The sequence below is a fragment of the Pseudonaja textilis genome, chromosome 3 (genome assembly GCF_049901715.1).
Source record: "Pseudonaja textilis isolate UNSWEBS1 chromosome 3, rPseTex1.2, whole genome shotgun sequence".
In the NCBI taxonomy this organism is placed as follows: domain Eukaryota; kingdom Metazoa; phylum Chordata; class Lepidosauria; order Squamata; family Elapidae; genus Pseudonaja; species Pseudonaja textilis.
In genome coordinates this window covers 34,342,203-34,358,125 of record NC_141992.1, presented here as the reverse complement: position 1 = coordinate 34,358,125, position 15,923 = coordinate 34,342,203, and the positions used below count along the sequence as shown (strand labels likewise).

At 36.2% G+C, this 15,923-nt stretch overlaps 1 protein-coding gene across 3 annotated transcripts in view; it reads left to right on the top strand.

Annotated features, from left to right (window-relative positions):
- MMP24 (matrix metallopeptidase 24) overlaps positions 1 to 13,208 on the top strand; it is a 39,552-nt gene extending 26,344 nt beyond the window's left edge. For 2 of the 3 annotated variants that reach the window (XM_026697726.2, XM_026697725.2), the window contains exons 5-9: positions 4,856 to 5,017; positions 6,969 to 7,183; positions 8,902 to 9,040; positions 10,406 to 10,672; positions 12,134 to 12,508. In XM_026697726.2, the coding sequence (XP_026553511.1) occupies positions 4,856 to 5,017; positions 6,969 to 7,183; positions 8,902 to 9,040; positions 10,406 to 10,672; positions 12,134 to 12,471 (1,121 nt within the window). In that variant the 3' untranslated portion in view covers positions 12,472 to 12,508. Of the gene's footprint in view, positions 1 to 4,855; positions 5,018 to 6,968; positions 7,184 to 8,901; positions 9,041 to 10,405; positions 10,673 to 12,133; positions 12,509 to 13,006 lie in introns of those variants that run through there. The other variant, XM_087929236.1, reaches the window with a different exon arrangement.
- Positions 13,209 to 15,923: the final 2,715 nt, after the last annotated feature.

Here is a 15,923-nt window from a genome sequence, read left to right as displayed (position 1 = left end):
CCTAGTGTACAATTTCTGGGTGTTGGACTTGGGGTGGAAATCTCTGTACATGGTGAGGAACTTCCATGTTTTCACATCGGCAACTTCCATGTCCTTCTTTTGCCAGCTCACTATATCGGCAGGGTATCTGATGAATGGCAGAGCATACGTATTAATGGCATGGCTCTTCTGTTGGATTTTTGGTGGTAATTGGATGTTGCTGTCTTCCTTCCCTCCTCAGTGTAGTTCCCGTGGATGCCAAGGCACTTGTAATGATCTCTATGTCTGCTAGGTGACCCACAGATTATTTTATACAAAATTATTTTACCCAGGAATCTTACTTGCTTCTTATTCTGTTGGGTTTTTCTCTGATAAGTAGTATTAGTGTCTTCCCCACCCTTTCCCTGCCTGCTCCTGTACTTTTAGTTTGGTGATTGTGTTTCTTCCTGTGACTATCTTTTCCCATTTTGTGCATGATGGGTATCTGTTTCCTGGATCTAGCAACCCTGCGTATAATTCTGGAACTGGTAGTATATTGCTAAAATCCCCATATATGCAAACAAAACAGAATAATGAATTTGTAGATCTTAAAAAGGAAGAGGATTATAATTTAGATTTATATAATGGAGAGTAAACATATGCAACCTCTACAAATTTTCATGTTTCAGAAGTCACTAAGGAAAAAAAAATGCCAGTACTTAGTGGTAGATGTTCCAAGAAAGCTAATCCCACATGTTCATTATGCTTAGTATGATGAATAAGAAAAATATTGTCCATTTGGATATGAAAGTACGATACCAACCTCCCCCCCCCCAGATCTAATTTGGAGAAGCAGTACCCTGTAGTTCTGCTGGGCTATAAATATAGTTAATTTTTTTTAACAATGCTTCTGTGTAAAATGTTCTCTAATTATGTTGATTATATTGGAAACACAGATCCTTTAAATCCCTAGTATAAGATTCATTTCTGTAATACCACAGTATGAAGTCAGCCACCCTCTGAGACTGTTACACAGCACTGGTGAAAAATAATTGGACTTAAAGTGTTCATCTGTGCTGAGAGTGCTAGAGTAAAATAGATTCTTGATTGTTTCTGGAATTTAAAAATTATTTTAATAAGTCTCTTAGTTTTTTAATTTCTAAGAACCATATTTGTACTTCTAGTTTTATTTTACATATTTTCCTTTATGCATGTCAACTTTTATTTTGTAAACTGGCGTTGCCTTGCTCTGTTAAAGATGAAGAAAGCATAGAACAATAATAATAGTAGGTGGGCATGGAATGTTGCAAGTACATTATTAGATGGATGAAGAAGAAGAAAAGGTATTGGGATAATAATTGAAGGATAGTGAAGAAGATGCACTGAAGCTAATATACCAGAAAGGCTTACTGAGTGCTGGAAAGATCAAATTGGCTCACAAGAAAGATCAAATGAAGAACAGAAAACAGACATGGCAAGACAAGATATTACATGGTCAGCACATTAAAAAAAATAGCAGGCAAAGCAGATAATAATACATAGCAATGGCTAAGAGCAGGAAAGTTGAAAAAAGAGACAGAAGAGCTCATTCTGGCTGCAAAACCCCAAGACTTAAATGCACACAAAGCCAGAATTGAGAACACAGAAATCGACAGCAAATGCCACCTCTGCAAAGAAGCTGAAGAAACAGTAGATTGCCTGGTTAGCTGTTACAAGAAGATAGCACAAACTGGCTACAAACAACAGCATGACAAAGTCGCAGCAATGATATATTGGAAGATCTGCAAGAAATACCATTTGTCTGCAAGCAAGAACTGATGGAGCCACAAAATAGACAATCTAATAGAAAATGAAGAGGCTAAAGTGCTTGAGAATTCACAGACAAGCACCTGCCACACAATACCACAGACTTAATAATTGTCAATAAGAAAGACAAAAAAGTCTGGATAGTGGATGTGACAACCCCTGGAGACAGCAGAACAGAAGAGAAAGAACTGGAGAAGATAACAAAATATAAAGACTTGCATTCATTCACCCACCATTTGAATTTATGAAAGCGCTGAAAAAGGAGACTTAACACTGATCCTCAATGTTCAGGCCATCACAGAATCCCACCCCCCCCAGTCATCTGATAGTAATTGGCAATAATTGGCTGTCACATCAATTGCAACATCCTGCAATCACATGATTATCAATTGGGAAGTTGGCAGGAAAGATAATAAATCACTCCACTTAGTTGCTTGCACCCTCCCCTGCCTGGGTGCCCTCACCCCTGGCCCTGCCACGTTCATGCTGCTCCTTGCTGGCCACTTCTGCACCCTCTCCCAACTGGCAATAGCCTCCCCTTCATCCTGCTGCACTTGGGCCAGGTATCAAGCCTTACCTGCCTGCCATCCTGCTTGCAAGCTACCTGGCATTTGCTTAATGATCCATGATCCTCGCTTAACACTGGCAAAGAGAGGTGGTGGAATTGCTGTTGCTAAGCCATGTGGTCGTGTAACATCACGTTTTATAACTGCATTGCATACAATGGATATTCCAATCTCAATTACTGTCATTAACCATGGACTACATGTAAAGAGCAGCCTGAATCTGTATGTCAGGTACACTAACAATTTTCTGCCCTAAATAACTTTGCAGAACAAGTCCTTTCACAGTTCTTTTTAATTAATAATGTAAAGGGGTGTGTGCCCTTTTCTTTGAAAATTCTGTTGTGTGCTTTGATCATTGATATATAGGCACTTTGATCTTTAAAATATAGACTCTTATTTGGTATAGACTTTTTGCAAGGGAAGAGAATAGAACAATCAAGATGCTTTAGATTTCTTGATTGATATGTAATATTGGATTTCAAAATGCCCTGCAACCATACTGCATATTATGCAGTTCATTAGTTCATTCGACAATTGAGATCGCAGAAAAACTTGACTATTACAAAATCAGATGCTTTTACATGCTTCTAATCCAGATGAATATTCAGATGAAACTTTTATTGTTTGTGAAATCTTTGTGGATCCATCCAAAACATTCTTTCATTGAGCAGGAGCTAGGCAGAATTTCCTGATGGATAGCATTTGGAAAGTTACATTTGGATGCACTGCTATAGAGACAAAGGACTGTTTTGTTAGATTTAGGTGCACAAAAAAAATTGATCAGTTTGGTCCATTACATTTCCCATGTATTCAGTTAATGATGTGAAGAAGCCTATTAAAAATTCTGTAAATTAGATGGCTGTCAAGGACGGTCAACATTGAAAATGACTGCCAGGAGTGGCAAGATGCAATTAAGAACCAATAATGTAATAGATCATATAGAAGTTGTTGTTCACTTACACTTTTTAAAAATGTATATTTTGTTATTATTAAATTTGTTAAAGAAAATTATTTTCTAAAAGATCTAAGTTCTTCCGTTAGGGAAGTCCTGTAAACTGTAAAAATACAAGTTAACATGCTACAGTTTATTTGTAATAGTTATTTTTTCATCGTTAGCCTTGTTTAACATAACATTAATAGGATGCACTCCCATATATATTTTGACACTGTACTGAAAAATCTATAACTTCTACACTATTACTATAAAGTCTACACTTTGTAGCAATATATTAATGCACGTTATTTTGTGTTCTTCCCCCCACTTGCATCCCATCAGTTAGTTGTCATGCATGAACTTTTATAGAGCATGATGAGAATATTATATAAAAATTAATATTTCATGCTGTTTTTTCTATTGTAGACAGCTTAACCTATGGCTGTGCCATTATGTTTTAGAAAGCCAGGAAACTTAATCATAATTAAAACTATTAACTGAAAAGCCTAAAATACAATATGTTTTTGAGAAAAGTATGCTAATATTTGAATAACATACTCTCTTAAAATATGGTTTTGCTAAAGTCATTCGGTGATCTTTGCTGAGTTGTCATTGCTAAAGTCAATGGTTCTTATTTATTTTAATTTACATTTTCCCACTCTTATGGAACATGGAAAAATAAGTTAGATATGTGTTCCATTGAGAGTCCTCATGTAGACATCAGAAAGCACTAGATCACTTACAGAGTATGTGTTTTACACTGGATATAATGTACATACATAAGCATCTTGAAGACCTCTAGCTCTATGGATTTTAGTGGCTTAAGATACAAAATAAGAATGAATGCCTAAAACTAAAAGAAAAATTGATGTTGGACTGTCTCATAGTATTGTAAGATGTCCTCTTTATTCTAAGTGCTACTAAGAATTTTTTTCCAGACTTTACCTGGATTTGGCGCAGAATATTCTAAAATTAGATTTCATATTTCATCTTTTTGGACTGTACATTGTTTAAAACTGCCTGTTTATATGCTCTGTGCCTTGATAAATGATAAAAAGAAGACACTTTGACCTCTCAAATTCTTTCCCTGCAAATTAATTGTACATTTTACAGTGTATTACAACTAATGTCTTTGATAGCTTAGTCACATACTATCAGCAGTCTTTTGCAAAATCTTGTTAGCAAGAATCAAATTATCTTTAATGAGCAACATTGCTTTGTGGTATGCTTTCTAAGAATGGTGTAAGTCATAATCCCAAAACATGTACAGGGCACCATATTAGAAAATTGTCTATGAACCTGAACTAATTTGCGTAGCTGATACTGGTTTTGATATTGTTGCCAGGACTATTGAGATGATATTGAGTCAATTAAGTACACAAAAATTGTTAATTCTATTATACAAACAGAAACACTGTACAAAAGACACAAGAGATATTGCAATTATATTCAGATGTAGCCTGAATTTCATTGTAAAGCCGTAACTGTTATATCGCTATAATGATGAGATAATAAGAATTTGTGAAGCTTGTGATTGAAATTCTTGTCCTATTAATGCAGAAACTAATAGTTACACATTTTGCCTCTATAGGAAATGATCTTTTTCTGGTTGCAGTACATGAATTGGGTCATGCATTAGGCCTTGAGCATTCCAATGACCCTAGTGCTATTATGGCTCCTTTTTATCAGTACATGGAGACACACAACTTTAAGTTACCCCAAGATGATCTTCAAGGAATTCAGAAGATCTACGGTAAGATAAATTCCTAATGCCATAATTTCAGATGGTTTTTCTATAATTTATAGTACCAAAATTATGATTCTGAAGAGTTGGAGCATTTCTCAAATTTGTTTCATTTACTGTGGGAAAATTATCAGTTAAAATAACTTCATTCTTTATTACCAATGTTTGATGGATTAACCCTTAAGACACCCATTTTATTTCATAAATTGACTTTAGCCCCTTCAGAAAAAAATGTAGTTTTGTTGCTTGCCTGCTCTGCGCTGCTAAGAGCATCATGAACCCCTTGAATTTCCCACCACTGAAATAAAGACACGTCTTCAGAAAACTGCTCAGGCATTTCAGGCTCCACATTCATTATTGAATTTAAAATTGTGTTTTTAAAAGTATTCTATTTTTAGATGTAATTAAACAGAGATTCAATAAGAAATATGCAACATGGAGTTTGCTGCAAATGAAGATTGCCTCCATGAATGCATCAATTGGAAGGAAATTACATCAATTATAAGGAAATGACATTTTGTCAAGCCAAAACAAGCTGTTGTTGGTAGCATGCTATTTCACCACTATAGCAAGGACAACTATTGAGTATAAACCATAAAGTAAAATGCAGTTACTGAAATGTCACACACATTTATTGACTAGCACATGTAACATTACATAAGACAAGCATGGCACCCTCTGTCCTTTTCTCATACCTGGGCCAGCATTATCCACAAAAATATTTAGGCGGCAAATGTCAACATCGGTCATGCCAAGGGATGGACTTTTAATGCCATTCCCCATGGGGTTTCTTTCACAAGACTGCATTTCTGTTTCTTAATCCTTTTTCTCCTTCCTATTTTCATGTGATCACTAAGAGCTTCCTTCTGTAGTATTAGAACAATTTTTCTCCTTCAAAGCAATAAAGAAAAGAGCAACAAAACAGAAAAACTTGAAAAAGATTAAGAGCTACAGCTTTTACCACGTTATCACCATGCTTTGTATCCAACAACCTGCGTGTAGCAAATTGGTGAAGTCGGCAGGGGGAAAGGCTGGAAGTCCCAACATTGCCTCTCAGAAGCCCTGATCCTGCTCTGGAGTCATGGCCTGGTAGTTTCTGCTTTTACTACTTATCTTCCAGAGAGCTTCACCCATCTGGCATCCAATTTATAAGCCCAATGTATTTGAGAGATAGGTCTCTTTCTCTATTTACTGCCCTTCTGCTTAAGCTTTTAACAGAAAACAAAAACTTTAAAACTTTCTAACTTTAAATATATAAAACTACAAGCATTTCATTGAAGAAGATAAATTACAGACATGCCTACATTATAGTAACACCACACCTGGGAAATCAATTAAAGAAGAAAAATGCAAAATAAATATAATGCCACAAATTGGCCCTTGTCTGCAATAAGCAAAGCAGCCTTTCCTGCATCTCTATGCCAGTATCTCCACACATCTCTGTACCCTCAGTCCATCCAAAATTATAATTGAATGACAGCTTGCAGTTCCATGGTACTTCTAGCTTGTATTAGTGTGCAAATGTGCTGCCAGGTTGTAGCAATCCAATATAAACATGTCCCCTGAGCACTGGAGTGACTCATAACCCAATAAATATCTTCTCCACACTTGCAAGAAAATAATAAACGGCTTTAATTTTTTTTATTTTTTTCCAAGCCTTATCCACATGTGATCTGCAATACATTCCACAGCAACCATAAAAGGATTGCATCCACTGATAATTAGACTAATAGCTGAAGTGCTTTATGTAGAAAAATCTAATATTGTTGGTAATTATATTATCCAAAAGTACAACTACAATTTGCTGCAGGATGATGAAAATTATATTGCAGTTTATAGACAAAGGAAATATTTTGATAAAATCTGTAGAAAAATATGCTCAAGCTGTCTGACAGTGTTTAATGTGCGGAAAATAGTCCCAACAGCCTTTTGATTTTCCACCTTCCCTTTTTTTGCTTAGGTCCACCTGCTGAGCCCCTGGAACCCACCAGACCTTTACCAACCCTCCCTGTTCGCAGAATCCATTCAACTTCAGAAAGAAAACATGACAGACATTCACGGCCACCCAGGCCTCCTTTAGGGGACAGGCCTTCTGCTCCAGGCAGCAAACCCAACATATGTGATGGAAATTTCAATACTGTGGCTCTGTTCCGAGGAGAAATGTTTGTTTTCAAGGTAGGAAGGACTGTTCTAGAAGTGCAGTTTGTATTAATCTCTATAAACTACAAAGGAGTGTATAACTGATTGCCTGTCAGCCAAGTCATTTGGTGTTTTGATATCACTAATCACATTCAATAACGGTTGACTTGCAGTGAATTTGCCTGCATTCTTTGTCTGAAACATAAGGATTCTCTTCACATTGTTTCCAAGAGTGGGCTGTGCTCTGATATCAGCGTTTGTTTTAATGTAGCAATTTTCTGCCTGTGGGAATTCTAGTGCACGTGAAGAGTTCTTCCAACTGAGAGTAGTTCTGTTTCATAAATGCAACCTAGGTATCTCCAGGGCATGAGGATGGGGTTTGTAGCAGGGCAAGTATTTTCATAGCTGATATTTTGCTCTGCAAACATGAGAAGTATTGATGCTATGCTTTTATATTAATTTTCTGAAATGAGTTAGACCATTAGAGGATATTTGAACCAGAACAGACCTCTTTTCTGTCAGAAAAATCTGTTTTCTGATTAATTTCTCACTTTTTGATGATTATCTAATTGAAAAGTTTTGTATCAAATGTTTTTTTTAAATCAGAATGTTAAACCTTAACAAAACAAAGGGCCATAATATGCTGAGCTTTGTATCACTGATATATCAAATTGTCTTACATTGGATTGCTTGCACAAATAGAAATAAGTTTGTACATTTTTCTCTGTGATTTAGAAAAAACAAGATTTTACAAGTACCATTGCATCCTATCCCAAAAGTGCAAATATTTTATGGTAGTCATACTGTAGATCTAGAAGAAGTTATATCATAATGTGTAAATCTGCTGAGCAAAGCAGGATGTATCATTAAGCTGAGTAAGCTGTGTAGCATCTAAATGTATTTCCTGCATTGGTTTAATTGTGGAAAAGGAAAGTGATTGCTGTTTCTTTAAAATGTTCTCCTGAGCTGAGTATCTGACTTGGAAAGAAAGATAGATTGGTCATGTCTTTAGATAAAGATTACAGATCTAGGCCAATGGGTATTCATTATATTGAATGAGACCATAGCCAAAGATACTAACATTTTGAATTGTTGCGTGTTTAATGTCTCCATTATATTCTTTAAAAAATCTTTTAAGAATACTTCAGTGTTTTATATATATGTTGCTGTTTCTTCCTGTTTTAAAATATTATCTTCAAGATGGGTTTTTATATTGTTTCATATTGTAAACTCTTGTTATGTCTTGTTCTGAATTTCTGCATGTCTTTAAGTAAAATCAATGGGAGTGGAAGGAGAGCCAATTTGTGCATCGTTTGATACTTGATTTGAATGTAAAGATGAATGTAGAATGTAGAAAAAGGAAGGACATGGATTTGAGATGGTTTTCTTCTGGAAATCAATGATATCAAGTAATCTCAAAGGTGGTGAGAAAAACACACTGGAATCAGGATCTAGTTCTATTATTAGATAGAGTGAGTGAGATAGCCTATCTTACACTTTTACTTCCAGGGAAAGAGGGAGGTATTGATGTTATAAATAATATAGGTGCCTAATAGTATAAGTACCTTTCTACTTTTCTAGAAGTACAATTCCACTAGTGCCAAAATAACTGGGTAGGCTTGAGTACATCTCATCCAAGTAGCAAAATGACTTGCAGTGCTTTTTGAAAAAGAATACAATATAAAACCCGCTTCGCTATTTTGTGTCCTCTTACATCTGAGGTATAATCCTAAAAGATGGTTTTCTTTTTTTAGGACCGCTGGTTTTGGCGTCTTCGTAACAGTCGAGTACAAGAGGGTTATCCCATGCAAATTGAGCAGTTCTGGAAAGGGCTCCCAGCCAAAATTGATGCTGCTTATGAAAGATCTGATGGAAAATTTGTTTTCTTTAAAGGTATTTTTAATTTTATCATGGAAATACAAACAGTTCTCTAATAATATGAATATTTTCAAAACAGATGCCAGCACACATTGAAAACTTGATCTTAATAAATTTTTGTTAAGTTTTTCATCTTTGATGATTTTTGAATAATCAAGAGATTAAAGAAAGTTAGTGATTCTAAAATGTAATTTTAAAATATATACATAATAAAACATGTGTGTGAAATATAATTTGTCACCATAGTAATGTGTGTATTTATATGTATATTTTCTTTATCTTCAAAATTTCCAAACCAGGCAAACCAGATGTTGATTTGGTCAACATCTGTGAAAATATATCAGTTAAGTCTTTTCACTTGCAGTTTCCTCCTCCATGATTGCTGGAGGAACAACTCTATAGGTAACAATTTCAACGAAAAGATACTCTCAAAGGCCTTTGTTTATACTTCAGACTAAAACTAGTTTTTCATTGGTTTTTTATTATAAGCTATATCTTAGAGAACCTTCAATTTTTTCATAAACTGCTGTTAGTTTGGTGTCAATCCACCATATTCTTAAAATATTGTTTGTATAGTATGAGAAGCAGAAACAGTAATGTAATAGAAAAATAAATAATGTGTGTTGCATGCAAAATTGGGTTGTTGTATTGAGAAAGGCATAAATTATGAATTAAGATATTGGATTCCCATAATGCTTTGCAATAAAATGGGTTTATGTAGATTGAACATTCTGTCTAGTTTTGAGTGGGAACTGATCAGGGCTCTTAGGATAAAGAAAAAAGAGATTCATGGAAGCAAGACACGTATAGTCCTTGTTGACCTGGGTGATAACTGATCCAGTATGGGTTTCTTTAAATTACGTGTTACCATTTTGTTAATAGGAGAGACACTTGTCTGTCTCCTCTAAATAAAGCAAAGAGCAAGCCCCATCAAGGTATTTTTATTATTTAGAAAAGTTGGCGATGTTCAATGTTTTTATCAAAATTAAAAGCATAGACAAAGTGTTCTTATTGCAAAGTATTTCTTTTAATCTATTCTTTAGATAATCAATCCGAGAGACACAATATTTAGTGTAACCCATATTTGTATCAACTTTCTGAATTGTGGATTATTTTCCAGAAAACTTTTAAAATTTCTAACACATTGCAACCAAACAGTCAACTTTATGAAAAGGCAGTTTTCAACTGCAATTTGCTGCTACTCAAAAGATTAAGCTCTCTGGCTGATTCGGCTATCAAAAAACCCTTTTGAATCAGATAAGGAAATCAGTGAAAAATTGTTGCCTGCTATTTTCTGAACCTCTAGCATAAAAAAAAAACAGTTAATGGTTTGCTCTTAGTAATTATGTATTATGTGTGTTCTTTCCTCCTCAAATCTAGGAGATAAGTATTGGGTTTTTAAGGAAGTGACAGCAGAACCCGGGTACCCGCACAGCCTAGTGGAGTTGGGCAGTTGTCTTCCCCGGGAAGGGATTGACACAGCTTTACGGTGGGAACCTGTAGGCAAAACATACTTCTTCAAAGGAGATAAATACTGGAGGTATAATGAAGATAGGAGAGCAACAGATCCAGGCTATCCCAAGCCAATCACTGTGTGGAAAGGGATTCCACAAGCTCCACAAGGGGCTTTTGTCAGCAAAGAAGGCTGTGAGTATAAACATGTTGCATTTGGTTCAGTAGTACTTCATGTGTAGTTTTTATTTTTTGCTAAGCGAAGTGTTTGGAGGGCTATGACCAAGCAATCACAATAATGCAGTCATGTGCTTATAAGTGGATTCCTGACCAGACAATACATATTCTGTTCTTGGAAAATAGGCTTCTGTTCTGATTCACTAAATCCTGCATTTCAGCTAGGCTGGATTGATTTCATTGGTGAGCTTTCTTTTGACCTTAAACAATAAATGGATGCTTATTCCTATCCTCATTTTTCAAATTCTTCCTGATGCAAATGAAGCAAATATAATTTTCTACATGGAGGAAAACCTAAATAATTGTTTCTTTTTACTGTCTTCTGAAGTATGGCTAGTTTTGCCACATACATAATTCTCCACTTTATCTTCACTCCTTAGCATGCAAATTTGCCATATCCTTACTTTCAGCAAAGCATTTGATAAAATACTCCATGACATACTGATTAATATAGCAAGTTAGTTAAGTGTGGCTTAGATTGCGGGACAATTAATTGGAATTGCAAACTGAGACTGTATTCCAAATTCTGTTCAAGGTTATATTCAGAGTTCTCAGGAATAATTTCTCATTCAACTATGTTGAATGGGGTGTCACAATCAGTCTGGGATCCTCTATTTTTCAGTATTTTATTATTTGGTTGTGGAGATGGAAAAATACAACAGATCCAGAGTGGTATTCAGCAGGTTCAAAGAACTGGCATATACCACCTCTGACTGGCCCCACCCCCATCTATACTCTGCCTCCCGAGTCCCAACTGATTGGCTGGGTCTTCTTTTATTGCCCTGCACAGGAGAACGGAGCTGGAAAGCAGGTTAGTGGGGTAGGGAGGGAATGAGGATTTTACAGTATCCTTCCCCTGCCACCTTCGCCAAGCCACGCACACAGAACCAGTAATAAAAGTTTTTGAATCCCACCACTGAACAAATCTGCAAATGATACAGTATTGACTGCAGTAGTTAATAGAGGAGAGAAGTAAAATTTAAGATTTTGCTGATAGATTTGAAAAAGGGCCTGAAAGTAAATCTTTAAAAAATATGTAAAAAGTTTTTCACTTATGAAGCAAAATCAAATGCAGATGTGTACGATGAAAGATACCTGACTTATTAACAATAGTCGCAAAAAATTTTTTTGAATTGTTGTTCATTACAGACTGAATATGCAGACAAAAATATATTGTGGCTGAAAAAGATGGAAATTCAATTTTAGACTGCATCAAATGCAATTACCAAATCATAAGAAGTAATCATTCCAGTCTATTCTGTTTATTAGGCTCCACTTCAAAAATGTGCTCAATTCTGGACAGCAATTTGTCTGAGAAGCTTTAATTTGGTCTCCTATATATAATAATGGCCTCAAGGACTGATTCCAACTGTGATTCTAGTGGTTCATAAATGAAGTAATCTCTGCTTTCTTTTTCAGTTTATACTTACTTTTATAAGGGTAAGGAATACTGGAAGTTTGATAACCAGAGGCTGACTGTGGAGCCAGGGTATCCTAGGTCGATTCTCAAAGATTGGATGGGTTGCAACCAGAAGGAAGTTGAACGAAGCAAAGACCGACGCCTCTCTCATGATGATGTTGATATTATGGTAACTATAAACGATGTGCCTAGCACCGTTAACGCAATTGCAGTTGTGATCCCCTGCATTTTATCTCTGTGTATCCTTGTCTTGGTATACACAATCTTCCAGTTCAAAAATAAAGAGGTCCAGCAAAGCGTGACATACTACAGAAGACCTGTCCAGGAATGGGTATGACAAGTTCAGTAGCTCATTTGGTTCATGAGATGATGATGGGCTGCAGACATTAGAAGGCGGTTTGATGGATAGACTGCCAAACAACTTCTTCAAGAGATGTGAGTCAGAGAATTCTGGGACTGAAAACAAAAACAAAAATCAACTAAACCCAGGTGGCCTTGCACTGTAGAGCCGCTTTCCTTCTGACTGCCTCAGTGCCGTGTGTCTCAGTATGACATATTTGACCAACCCACTCAGTGAGTGTTGGGAGACCTCAAGAGAAGTTTGCTTCAACCTTTTTTCAATTCACTTGAGCAATCTTCTTCAGTGCCCTCTTTTAAACCCAGCATTTGCCAGTGTAGCCAACCACCTATTGAGTATTTTTTTTCTACACTAGCCTCATAAAAAGAGACAGTTCTGTGGGTCACAAAAGGAACATTTCAGTACCTTCTGAAGAGGACATTCTGAGGCTTAGTCATTCTGAAAGATTTTAATTTATTACAGGATCCAGGCAATTACCTGAAATATCATTTTTTTTCCAATACCTGCTGGTCAGATGTTTTGTACATTCATGGTAATGTTTCCACTCTTCAGCAACAAACACAAGGAGCTCTTAAGAGGTAATTTTGTGTAGACCACAACTTCAACCAGCTCTAATGTCCTTTCAGATCACCAAAACTAACAGAAATGAAATTTCTGAATTCTACTAGTCTGCAAGACTAAAAAATTGAATTTACAAACAATAATGATGTGAATGCAGACCTTAATGATCTTGTTTTTAATAATGTGTCATGTAATAAATATTTAAATGTCATACTACCACTATTTTAAGTTGGCAACAATAAATTGTTACCATTATAAGATGAAATGTATGTTCCATGATATTTTCACCCATTTATATAAGAGAAAATAAATCACATATGCATTAGAATAGTCAAATTTGTGGGCAAGTTTGCAATGGGAATTTGGTTTGCAATGATGGAAAGGGTGACATAAATCAAAAAATATATTTTAAAGCTTGTAATTCTAAAATTTGACAGTGTAATTAAGCCACTGTTTATTGACATTAGTATATTTAAATAGAAGGGAAATAAGAGATGAAAAACATGACTAAGGGGGAGATAAAGGCCTTCAGAAGATTAGAGTTGGATAGAGCCCTGTCTGTCAATGTTCTTGGTTTTGTCTGCAGCCTGTCTTCCCTAGTCCCCTTAGGTGTTGCAGTCCAAAATGGGACAATTTGCCATGGTCTATTTGCCACTGCCAATTCACCATGGGACAATTTAACCACTCAATTTATTTAAAACAATTTAAAATTATTTTAATTTTTGTCATTTACATTTCGTCTCTGTGATGACCTGGGGTGTGGCACAAAGGCAATACAGTCAAATAATAAGTAGGAGTCCCTTATTTGCTCCAACTTTGCCCCCAATGACCTGGTTACCTTCTGGGCTGGAGAAAAACTCTTCGAGGAACAGCCTTCGGCTGCAGAGATTCAAGTCCAAAACATTGTCAACAAAAACTGAAACTATAAGTCCAATCAAGGCAAAATGAGGTAACTAATCCGGCAGGGCAAGAGAAGGAATTCCAGACATGAAGGAACGGCAGTAATTCAACCCAGTTGGGAGGATGGCAGGAACGCAGATAAGCAGTCAACACAAGATAAATTTGCTCTTTTAAACTCTCTTCCCAAGTGTGGCTAATGAAGAGAATCAGGGGCCTTTCCTCTCCTGTAAGCCATACAACCCATGTCGCTCTCTTCTCTGTTCCTCCCTGCGTGCCTTAGGATGAAGGGGTAGGCCTGGGTCTTCCTCTTAACTCCCTCTCCCTTGTTCTACCTCTTTCCTGCTCTGCCCAGCCAGACTTTACCCTTCCCATTTCCTCCACAGCCAATGGAGCCACACTCCCACTCCATCAGCCATGCTATTTTCTCACGGTGAGTTGGTTGTGGCAAATTGGCCGCAGCAAGTTGTCCTAAACCCATTGCAGCCAATGTCCAGAGATTCAAATACAGCTTGACGGACGTAAGAAAAGGAAGGTCCTGAGATCAATCGACAGAGATTTTAACCGAATTTTTAAATTTATGGTTTTTATTTTATATGGCATTTTATTCAATGTCTGTAAGTTGCCTACAATCACCTTTGATGAGATGGGTGGCATACAAATTTGACAAATAAATAAATGGATAGACCAGTGCATAAGTGGAAGAGAGTGGGAAAGAGAACCAGGCATCTCAGCCTTGTCCTATTCAGTCTCCCAGCAGGGCCTTCTCTGGAATGTCTCAGCCAAAACCCTTAATCCTCTAACATTGCAGGCACTCAGGCAAGTTAGGGAGAACTTATAAGGTAGTTTCATATTCAATAAAAAATATTTTTGTTTTGGATAGTGCCTAAACAAGCCAAACCTAAATATGTTTGAGATCCAATCCACGAAAAGGGTATAGACTAAAGGTAACGTTTTTGTCACGTTCTCATTCTAAAAACCCTGCCTCTTCTAAAGGAATGATGAATGGACTATATTATGGGATTATAGGAATCTCCCCAAGTGGCATAACAATTTATGTGAGCAAGTTCTCACACATGGGAGGTAGTATGGTCCTCTCCTCAGAAAACTTTCTTACTCATCAGAAAAGTTGAACTGGATGGTGGCTACACCGTGCCGATTCTGTTAAGAGAATAGGAATATACAACCCATTAGCAGAATGAAGGCTGTTTCCAGATTTTGTCATTTTTACGCAGATCCATTCAAATCAAAGTGGCAAGTTTTTAATGAATGCAAATCTATTGCTTTCAATCTTTCTACTAGGCAATAACCAAATAAAGGATGAAAAGGTGCAGCTTTTCCAAATTTTTACTGATTCTATTCTATAAATCCACTCCAAGCTGTCTTTTTCAGCTGGGCTGAAACATTAAGGCTCAGCTGGGGAAAATGATTGAAAATTATTCAAGAGAAAAATTAAAGAAAACAGATATGGTAAAGATTAAAGACTCATATTTCACACATATTACAAAGGGGAAGAAACCTAATATAGTTAAGTTTGTTTTTGAAATTGTTAGTTCTGTCTCAGCCCCAACATTGGAATTAATAAAAGTTATACTAACTTTTATGTATGTTGTAACTGAGCACATACCAAATAGTTCAGCTTGAAGATTGTAAAGCACTTCTTTAACAATAGATTAAAAGGCAGTGGTTTTTAGGGGAAGCATGTTGATGTAGCCTTGGGGATGCCTTTTTTGTGCATTCAACATGAAATGCAGTACAGACTGTATGTGATAATAATGTGCTATTATTATGTACCAAATTGGTATGAGCACACCATCATTTCAAGCACGATGACAGAAACACAGGTTAATAGCACATGCATTTTCAGTCCTAATGGTCAAGGTCTTCAGCCATTTCATTGCAAAGACATTTTAAAGATTTGGGCAGAATACCCACTTATGTTGCAAATGTTAATCTTGATTTTAGGCTCATTT